Below are 11,062 nucleotides of genomic sequence, written 5' to 3' on the forward strand. Positions count from 1 at the left end.
TCTCTCTCTCTCTCTCTCTCTCTCTCTCTCTCTCTCTCTCTCTCTCTCTCTTTCACACACACACACACAAAACAATCCTGAGGATGAACATCCTTAAAGGAACTCGAATTGCAACCCCTCGTCCCCCAGCGTCTCCCAGGTGTGAGGACGTGGGATTCTCCCCATGTCACCCAGATGGAATGCCTGGCCCAGGCCGTGGCGCTGTGCTGTGCGCACTGGTTGCCGCCATGCCTCCCCCCATGCATTGGGTGCAAGCATGGTCTGCATCAAGGGGGGGGGGAACTTTAGGGGGCACGCTGCATTTCTCACGAAGCAGCCTCCGGGAGACGCCCCCACACAGGCCGCGCAGGAGCAAAGCATGCCAGATGCAAGCTGCCGGAGGGGAAGAGTCAGCACCATCTCATGGGGGGTTGACTCAGGCCATCACAGGAAAAGAGGGGCTGCTGCAGAGGAGACTCCTCTTGCCAACGGTGGAAGATCAGTCGGTCACAGATGCAAGCCCAGTGCTTAAAGGAACCCTGGAGGAGATGTCCTGATGGCTTTGCTGCAGGAAGCGCAAGACACGCAGGACGATGGTGCCATGGCCAGGCTTCGGGGCACAAGCCAGAGTGCCAGCCTGACAGGCCCTGGGCGATGGGGACAGCGGCAGGTTCCCCACTAGCATGCCAGCCTGGACGGCTGCTTCCTGCTCAAAGCTTGTCAGCATACCTGGCCTTAAAATGCATCTGCGGTGCTTTTAAGCTTCTTCAGGGAAACTCTCCTTGGAAAGGCAGCAAGTAATCAAATGTGACTTTGACCACCCTGGTACCACGTGGCCTGTCTTGCTACCTGGCCTTTAGTGGAAAGGAGCGAGCAGCTGCCAGAAATATGTGGAAGACACGGCTCTTGGCTTTTGGCCACAGTGGCCCTGTGCCCACGCTTGCAGCCAAGGTGGACTATTCATGTACCCAGAAGAGAAAGAGGCCACCCCCGGTTTCAGGCAGGATGCCAGTTGCCGTGGGGAGCAACTGTGGGGGAGAGCCATTCTGCACATGCCCAGGGGATTGGGCATCCCGGCAGGCACCCAGCTTCTGCGGAGAGCAGCACCCTGGGCAAGAGGGCTTTGCTTTAGCCAGCTGGGACTCCTCCTGCCACCTGTCCTGGCCACATGCTAATTGAATCTATTATCAGATTATTCTAATCTAATAATAACAGCGATTAAGAAGAGCCATCATTCTCTCCGCCTTTCATTTTGCGGAAGACCCGCTCTTGGGGGACGAGCGCCGGCAGCCTCGGGCGAGAAGAGTGGGATTCCCCCCCCCCCCGTGATGGGAGGAAGCAGCCCGTCCTCTTTGTTCCAGGCGTCCTCTGCAGTCCTTGGCAGGCTGCTGGGGTCAGTGCAAGGGCGCAACATTTCCTGTAACTCGGGGATCCGCTCCGCTTGGCTCTTTTGCTTTGATTCCAGCCCTCGTGCTGATAATGGAAGACAGAGGGACGGAGGGCGGCAGCCCGCAGCGCTGTCCACCTGCGCAAGGCCAGGAGAAGAACAGGTTCGCTGGGCTGGGTGAAGAGTTCACCGCAAGCCGAGCTGTCTGTCCCTTCTGCCTAATTTATCTGATATTTGGCTAACCTTGCTCTGAACTCGAGGCACCTCTCCCAGGCAGGCCCATGTCAGCTCAAGGCGTCTGCCAAACCCTCCCTGGTTTTCTGCCTGCCCTTTGAGCTTTGCGAAAAGCCTGGCTGAGTAGGAGGGAAGTGGCTGTGAAGGAAGGACCAAGACGGATGCGGGGAAAGCGTCTGGAGCCGGAGGGATCCGACTCCCACCTGTCCTTCGTCAATGCAATGTAGCCTTTGAGACTCAAAACTAGGGTCTTTGCATCCATTGGTCAGAATATTGGAAGGCAGGTGGAAGCACCTGGGCTGGATCCACCCTTCGTCATGCAGCAGAGTAGACCTATTGAAATCAGTGACTAACTTAAGTCTGATGGAAATCGACTGGTGTGCTCTGAGTATATGGCTAAACCTGGGCCCAGTGCAATGGCTCAGCGAGCATTTGGGCAACTTCTCAACCTGCCCTTAGATATCCAGGACGAAAAGGAACTAGAGATTTGCTGTAAGAATGAAATCTTCTGTGGGAAATGTAGGGAAGGGGAGTCGGGGCAAACATCTCTGGAGCTGCATCTCTGGAGTCAAGGAGCCTTTCGGTCTGGAAGATCCTGTTGAACCATCTAGCGCAGGCCAGACACTTGCCCCAAGATCTGTTGGTGTGTGTTCTTCAACTTCGTTTGACCTCGCATCCCTCCCTTGCACCTTAGCACTTCAGTCTCTAATTCTGCCAAACACTTCCATTCTCTCTCTCTCTCTCTCTCTCTCTCTCTCTCTCTCTCTCTCTCTCTCTCTCTCTCTCTCTCTCACACACACACACACACACACACACACACACACACACACCCGTAGGCATCTCAAGAAATGCTAAGCCAACCTCATCATTCTTGTCCAGAGCAAAACAGTTGCAGGAATTTTGAGGAGAGATGAAAGAATTCAATCACAAAAGCAACATTTCTCAAGGGCAGGTGAAAGGTCGCCCTGTCTTTCGTGTCATCTCCCACGCCTTCCATCACAGGCGAAAAAATATATTGCTCAATATTTTTTTGCTTCAGCTCATCTTTGCTGCTCTACATTTCTGAATCCCAATTAAATTTATTAAGCAAGCAGTTACAGTTGTAGCCAAAAAGGAAATCCACGGCCAAACAGTTCTAAGCCTGGCAGCACAAAAGGTGAAGTCTTTGGAGCAACAAACTGGTCTCATCGGTTTTCCTGAGTCTGGAGGCCACACTGCCCACATTAAATATAAAGGCTTCATTGTGTTAGAGAGCAAATATTTGGTTTTATTCATATCACTGTGCATGGCTACTGACTCTACATGTTTCTTCAGGTATTTCCCCCTTGGATATCATATAATGTAAAGTATAACATATAAAGTATTATATCCTCAATCATCTGCCATCTTCAGATACCAAAGCTATGTTCTCCGGGGATTTCCTTGTAAACCAATTTTCTCCACTTTCATAGTCTGAAAATGCAGGACCATGAAAGCCTTGGGGAGAAAGAGTGAAGTAAGCTTAGATAAACATTTCTCTTCCCTGCATTGGATTTTCAGAATGGAAAAGCTATTAGACAATCTTAGATGCCTCCATTGCTTCAAAATAGACGTCGGGAAGTAATTCCTTGTCTGTCCTGGGAGCATCTTTCTTGTTGCCAAGTGTTTCTTCTCAGGCCAAAGTGGTGGGTTTCATTCCCCAAACCAGAAAAAGTTGTTGGGCAGGCATCAAAATGAGCAGATTGCGACTTGGTGGTCTACTTAGCCCAAAACCATGCACGGTCCACCCATAGATTAAAATTTCAGGACTCATTTCTAGCAATGGCTGGAGTTAAAGGTGAAAGTTGGGTTGTATGACCCTTCAGAGTCTTTGGCACAAAGGTTGTTTCTCCAAAGAAAGGTGGGGCTGAGATCTGGGGCATCTTAGAGCCAGATCATTTAAAGGTGATGCCGAATGTCTTTCTGTGGATCAAGCTGGAGGCATTGCCAAGCACACACACTGTTTATTCTGGGCCTAAAGCTCTTCTTCTCCTCCTTTGCAAGACTGAACTAATCATCAAACTGACTGTGGAAACACGGCATAGCAGTGCTGATCCGTTTAGCTGCCCCAAAGAGCTGGATAGCTACCTGTGAACTCATTTTGCTTCACCCACTCAGTCCTTGCAGCCCCTGCTACACAGTCTAGCCAGGAAATCAGTAAAAAATAGCCTGGGGAACTTTTTTCCAGCCTGGAAATTTGAAAACGAAGCCCTAAGAAGGCCCTTTTCCCAGCAATAAAACCAACTAAACTTCAGCCAAGTCACAGGTCCAGCGGTTGCTTTTCAGCCTCCAAACCAAATCCCACGAAACGGTTTACCCACAGAGGTCCAATTCACATGGGCCGGATGCCATCAAGGTACGCCATGACCTTGCTCGAGTCTTTGCACGTCGAAAAAAATGCTTGACATTCATCTTCGGTATGGGTTTGGAACTGCAGGCATATGGAATGCATTATGACATTTAGAAGGCATTTGTGGTAATTGTTCCACTTGAAATGCAAAGGTTATAAAACTTAATGGCCACAAGGACAAGGAACTTCTATGAAACACTCAGGAGATTTATGGACTCCTTATGGCTTCAGCATCTCTGTCCGATGACCAAGAAAACCAGGAGCTTGGCAGCCGCAGAAGTTCAGGGCTTTCGATGGTAGCCATCGGACCTTCTCGGACCTTCTGAAGGACAGCCCAGGTGGCAGGCTCGTGTTTTCTTTTCGATATTTATTGGGCTAGCGACCCATACGTAAAGGGAGATGAAGAAAAAGGTGTGAAGGTTGAAAAAGCGGAAGAAAACGCCGGGGGTGGGGGTGCTCGGCTTCTCAAAGTGTGCTCGGCACGAAGGAAGAGATACCTGGGCAGCACAGCGCGGGGCACTGATGGCGGGAGGACGGCAAGCAGGCACGGCGCTGAAGGCTGCGAGCGAGTGTTTCTGTGCCAAGTCGGAGCCCCTTGGCACGGCCTTTCACGTCTCTTCAGTGGTCTCAAAAGGGATGCCTTTCCCCCAGCCGTGCAACGTACGCACACGCACCCCCTCCCCCCCCGTGCACAAGCGCTCTCCCTAGCCGGCCACGAGAGTGCAAAACCCCCGGTGAAAATCGGCCCCCCCCCCCCGCAAATATTCCTGCATCCAGCGCAGAAGTGGCCGGACATGAGGGGAAGGGCTGGCCCTGCGGATCGGGCCCTACCAGGAGGGCTGCAATGGGGGGGGGAGTGTTGCCAATCTTCTGTCGAGGTGAGAGTGCTTCCAAGGACTCGGCTGCCTTATGAGACGCTCCCATAGACACACGCGGGCATCCGTCTTTCCACTTTTATTTGCCATGTTTCGAGTCACAGCCCTGGAAGGCCTTTGGAGGCCATTGCTCCATGCAGGACCGACAGTTCCAACCCTTAATGCAAACAACCCCCCCTCCCCGCCCCATTTCAGATTGTTCGGGTCTGTCCAGTCACTAAGTCAGCAATGTGCGCGTGCGCGCGCGCGCGCGCGCTCTCTCTCTCTCTCTCTCTCTCTCTCTCACACACACACACACACACACACACACACAAGTGAATGCTAGGCATGTCATAAGCAGAGCCGGCTGGAGCTGGGGGTCAGACTAGATGGCCCAGGAGGTCCCTTCTGCGTCGCTCTGTCTCCATGGCTCTGTTTCTTCTTTTGTTTATGCAGGCCAAGGAGAAGCTGCCACCCAGAAAATGGGATGGCCGGACAAACTCCCCCCCGCCCCGACCAAGGGCCCTGTTGCCCCAAGGCTCGTGTGTACTTAGCATTGCCCCCTCCACCTCTTCTTCCAGGGGTGGGGGGGGGAATTTCCTCACTAAGTGACTGGAGAATGCATGATGGGGGGGGGGGGACAGCCTCAACTTGCAGGGGTCAGCAGTGCCCGCGGGCTCTGCGTTGGGCACCCCAAGCACAGATTGGGAGCCGAGCATCTGTCTTGTTTAACATTTGCTAAGCACTTGGGGGGCGGTGGGGGGGGGAGAACATTCCTTTTGCCTGCAAAAGATCTGAAACCTTGGAACGGTGGCCCACTGAGGTGGACTGCCGACGGAGAGTCACCTGTGACCACAACAGGTGAGCAACATTGTGCCAGTCCAGGCTGCTCTCTTTCTGCTGTGTGCAAAGAATGTTCTCTGAGGAGGAGACCTGCTGGAGTCATCGGAGCGACGGCTCCTACTCACAAGCCCACCAGGCACTTTCAAATGATTATTCACTGTTTCAACGCAAGAAGCTGCAGGTGGTGTCTGTGATTCTCCAGTTTATCCTCAGAGCAACCCTTTGAGGTGGGCCAGGACGAGGCAGTGCATGGAAGCACCCAAGAAGACAGCCTTCCCCAGCCTGGCCATTTGGGCGAGGAATTATGGGAGTTGAAGTCCTACACACCTGCAAGGCAAGGTCGGGGTACGTTGCCCTAATTTGTGAGCACTGAGGTGGCAAAGCTGCTCAGAATCACAGGACCCTCCATCCTAAAAACCCCACTCCTTACAAACTGGAGGTGAAATGGTGCTTCCAGACTGGAATTCTGCGTGCTTCCGTGGGCGGCAAAGCACCACGGGATAAAATGCAGCGCAGACCAGGGACTGCGCCTCCACCAGCCAGTCTCCCGGTTCTGCTACTTCATCCCACCTCCTCCTCCAACCCAGTAATCAGGATGAGAGCCCACGGCTTCAGATTGGTTCCAGATTTTGTGGCTGACATCTGGCTAAAAGATGGTGGCATTAAATAAGTATTGGAATGGTGCAGAGCTCTGTTTGTATTATTTGTTAATTTAAAAAAGCGCTGTGGGTAGGGGTGAGGGGGAGATGGCGAATAGAGCCGGGGAGGGGGGGTGGCAGGCAGCTTGGGGAGCAGAATGAGGCAAACTGAAAATCCACGGATGGCCAGACTTGACTTGGGAATGCCAAGGAGCCTCTTGGAAGCATGCGAGGCAAGTCAGAAAAACCCACAGAACCGATCTGTGCAGCAGCAGATTTCAGACTTTAAGTCCTCTCATTCAATGTCCTCCTCCTTCCCTCCCTCCCTCCCTCCCTCCCTCCCACTCTCTCTTTTGCAGCCGTTGCTCCGAACAAGCCTTTGCACAGACGCTGGGCGTGTGGCAGGGAATTACAGGACATCTGACCTCGGTTGCAAACCTGCTCTCCTTCGGACTGTTCCAGGTCTAAGGGGAAAAGTGTTTACTTGTGCCTTGTCAACAAAAGAGGATGCACAGCGCCGAAAGGGGGGAGAAGAGAGGGTGCACTGCTCCGCTTGGAGTCCCAGTGTGCAGGGGTGACCTGGGTTCGTGATCTTTCAGCGGGGCTCCCCGTCCGGGGGAGGACCGTCCTCTGTAAAGCAGGACATGTGGCTGCTCTCAGAATACATGGGTGAGGTTTCTGCAGATTTCCCGCCCCAAGCGGGCAAGCCCCTCTCTCTCTGCCGTGTGTGGCAGAAAGTGGAGGTGTTTGGAAGTGCCTGTTTCTGGTACACATGTGTTTCAATGCATGTGCGCGCTCCATGGAGTTTCCCACACTGCCGCAGCTGGAGTTCATGAGATCCAGAATCGTCCTGTACTTCTGTGAACCCACATAACGTGCCTGACCTTGGCATTCTGGGGAAGCAGCTGTGCTTGACATCCTGAGATTCCTCTTACGGTCCTTCCACTTACCCCAGTACACCTACTCAAGCGCTCGGACCATTGCCAAGCTGCCGAGTCTGGCTGCCAAGTCAGTTTCCCACAATGCCCCGCAGCGATGCTACATGGGGTGCCTTGAGTGTAGGCTTTGGAAAGAACCAGCATCCCAGTTCAGGGCTTCCATATTTCCAGAAATGTGTCACCTCTAAATACGGAGTATTCCACAGTGTCAGACTGAGCTACTTTTTCAGCCAGAACTGAGAAACCAGCAAATACCGAGGAAATTCTCATAGTTTCTAGAAGAGCACAGAATCTCTAGGAAAACTGTCTGAGGGAACAAAGGCAAAGGAACCTCCCAGTGGCAACTGATTATGTTCCGTGGCCATTGAAAATTGTGGGGTCAGAGGAATGGAATGGAATATCCTAGGATAGGGCATGCCTGGCTGGAAAGCTGAGCAGGAGTTTCAGGAGCAAGAAAGCTTCTCTTATTGGATTCTCCGTGTTCTTTCAGGATGCTTTTTGAAAAGGCAATAATGAAACATGCAACATCCATGCTTGCCGCAATTCATTGGACCTTTTATATATGCGACAGCAGCTGGATGTGTGTGTGAAAACAACCGAGCTCCTCTGGGAAGGCCCTCACAGTCTCCCCCTGCAAGCTGGGACACAGGAAAGCCACCTTGTATTTATTATTAAACTTCTATTCTGTAGCCAGTAGTCCGACAGGACTCTTTAGGCAGATTCTGAGATCGCCCACAGTGTTTCTGTCCACATCAAGGGAACGCCAATGCCTGCCTGGAAGGAATTTGGGATGTCCTCCAATGGTTTTGTTTAAGCAACCCCTCCAGCAAGGGAATGAGTGCCTCCTGTGTACAGAAGGCACCTTAAAGTTGGATCTACTCACTGCAGGACCTGTGAACAGCCCAACCCGTGAATTCAAAGCCAGCGTTCCCTGAAGCATCTCAGGCTGTGGTGAAAGTAATACAGGTACGTGAGGAGGTGTTACACAGAGGTGGGTAGAGACCTGCAGAGGAAGGCAGGATGCGCTGCAACGGAGCAAAGCTCAGGGAGCCAAGGTTCCATTTGGATGCCAGGAAGCACTTCCTGACAGTCAGGACCCCGAGGGTGTGGAAAGGGCTCCCACAGGAGGTTGTTGAGGCCCCATCGGTGCGGGTGTTCAAGGATAGGCTGGACATCCACATGGTGGGCATGTCATGAGCGAGCCGGCTGGAGCCAGGGGTCAGACACGATGGCCCGGGAGGCTCCTTCTGGCTCGCTCTGTTTCTATGTTTTTAATAGGGAATTATTTAATGCCCTGCAGGCAGAGAAATCCAGCTGTCCCCCGTTGGAAACAGGATGCTCAGTAGTAAGGGTTTCCTGGTGTGATGTTTTATTGTGCCAGAATGCTGTAAATGCAAGATTCGCTCTCTGAAGGTTTTATTCAGGATAAGTCATACTGAAAGTTGACCCACTGAAAGCCATAGTGACGCCCATTGACTTCAATGGAGCCACCCAAAGTATAACTTAAGTCTCTGTGAATTGTGTGCAAAGCCATGTACAACAGAAGCACTCCGTGCTGCCTCTTTCTGCGTGAACGCGGGCAAAATCACCTGCCAAAATGTCTCCCCACCACAAGAAAGAGGAGCCCTTACACCCCTTCTCCATCACTCAGGTGCCAAAGATGCTGTAGTGACAAAAAGCAGAATTTCAGCTCTCACCTGTGGCTCAGGAGACTTAAAAGTGTTATGCATTTAAAAAAGAGGAAGAAGAAGTTGGGGGGAGAGAGTGAGAGAACAAGGATGGAAAGCCCCTGGTTTCATTTGCCATTCCTTGCTCATTGGTGGAAGGGAAGTGGAATGCTCTGGCTTCGGAGGCTTGGAAAGAGCTAGACCGGGAAACTCTTAAAAACTAAGTCACAAACGGAAACGTGTGGCTGGCCTCAAGCGTCCCATTGTCTCTCTTCGGGTCACCAGTGAGTGCTCCGTGCACTTGCGGAAAGCTGTGTCGGTGCAACGCTCCGTGGGATTGCTCCAGCGCGTGAGAAGGAGCGCGTGGTGCCGGCCAGCCCACCGTGGCGCCGGCCGCAGTCTGCTCCGTGCGAGGGCGACGTGCTGCCTAGGTGCGCCCTTTGAAAGTGTTCATACAGGTGTAGCTCCCGGCAAACTTGTGGATTTCTTCAAGAGCTGCCTGTGGAAGGATGCTGTGGGGAAAAGAAAGCAGAGCATGGGCCCATCTTTCTTTCGGACACGGGGGGTGCAGGGGGGAGCTGGGTGCACGGGGCAGACAGATCCATGCGACCTGCAACCAGAGCTGTGTGTTTTCTGTGCCAGAGGCACAAAATCCAGCCTCTCGGGAGCTGGATTCTTGGAGAAAGGCTGACTACAGGCAGCCTCGGGTCCAATCCCTCCCCTCCCATCAGGTTCGCAACAGGTATGGAGTGGGGCCAGAACCCTTTCTCCATCTGCTGAGTTCCTAGCAAAATCCCTCTTTGGGTGGGGGATCCATAACTGCAGGCAATGTGGGCTTGCGTCCCTTCTCAAAGCTAAGGCGAGCTCCGGGACTGAAAAAGAGATTTTCCTTCAGACTTCAGCAGTGGAGGAAAGGGTTAAATGCCCCCCCTCCCCGCCATGATCCCAGTATTTACCAGCCTCCACCTTAGGCCAGCTGCATTTGAAAGGAGCAACTGAATCCTGCATTGTTGCAACCCCGGAGCTAAATGCCTGAGCACCATTTTGATTGGCCTTTGGAGCAAATCAGCTTTCAAGTCCTCAAAAAATTCCATTTCGTTCCATGGAATTGTTTGGGCTGATTTGTACTCCACTTTATACCAAGGAAGATGCACTCAGGTCCTTAGTCCCTTGCGGCTGAAAAGATGCGCCGCGAAGTCTGGAAGAAACTCTCCAAGCCAAGTGGTGAGAGTGCTGAAGTCGGAATTTGTGGCAGAGTTTCTCGCTTTGCTGTTTGCAAGCGAACGCCATGCAATCTGCTCACGTCCCGTTTTGCAGTGTGCCAATTGTGACTTTCAACGGCATAACATTTCCCGCAACTTCACACAAAGGGCAACCCACTCTCCCTGGGCAAGACCAGTCGGCCCTGGTTTTGAAAGGTTCTGTCCAGATGATTTGCACATGGGCGTTATTGCTTCTTGGGTTTGGTGCCACGGTGCCCGAAACCAGCCTTCCCAACTTGTCTGCTTCATGCTGCATTCATTTTACAAAAGGGAACAAGTTTCCAGCCTTCGTTGTGCAGAGAAGCACAAGGAAAAGATAGTTTATACTCTGAAACTAGAACGGGAGTGTGTGCCGAGAGTTTGCTGGCCGCAGGGAAAGATGCTGTAGATTTCCCATGCTCCTTTGCACAGAGTGCCGCATGCAAGGAGCTGCTCCGCATGTATATCGGGGTACGGGAAGCTCCAAGAAGCACCGCTTGCTTGCTGGATTTGGCCAGCTGCTGGAACTGGGCAAGTCATATTCTCAGCATCACAGCTGCCCCAGGTATAAAAATGCGGATTGTGCCCTGCGGCAGCTGGATGGATGCAAGGAAGGCTGCAGCCCACCCTACCTGTTCAGAGACTGATGGACTGGATCGATACGGACCTTTTCAAGAAGATTAGGATGTGCATTGTCCATGGAAGGAGGAGAAACGCCTGGTTCTGTTGGACAGCATCGACGGTTCTGCGGGCCACTGTTTCCGGCTTCAGAGGAGGGAAAAGGTTAGGGAATCTAGAAAGCAAGCAATGCCCTCTTAGTAACCAGCAAGCCAGATTTCCCCCAATACTTTTTTTTACAGAAAACATCTGTCATTGTCTTTTTCACAGCTTCTCTAGAGAACGAAGGCCACTT

The 11,062-nt window shown here is 52.3% G+C and overlaps 1 protein-coding gene across 1 annotated transcript in view; it reads right to left on the reverse strand.

Moving 5' to 3' along the window:
- Positions 1-8,587: 8,587 nt before the first annotated feature.
- The window catches only part of DHRS3 (dehydrogenase/reductase 3), a 28,268-nt gene continuing 25,793 nt past the window's right edge, over positions 8,588-11,062 (reverse strand). The window contains exons 5-6 of the mRNA XM_044452281.1: positions 10,817-10,942; positions 8,588-9,420 (exon numbers count right to left, since the gene is read on the reverse strand). Coding sequence (XP_044308216.1) covers positions 9,336-9,420; positions 10,817-10,942 — 211 coding nt within the window. The 3' untranslated portion in view covers positions 8,588-9,335. The remainder of the gene's footprint in view (positions 9,421-10,816; positions 10,943-11,062) is intronic.

This window comes from Varanus komodoensis, unplaced genomic scaffold (assembly GCF_004798865.1).
Source record: "Varanus komodoensis strain SLA01 unplaced genomic scaffold, ASM479886v1 scaffold71, whole genome shotgun sequence".
Classification (NCBI taxonomy): Eukaryota; Metazoa; Chordata; class Lepidosauria; order Squamata; family Varanidae; genus Varanus; species Varanus komodoensis.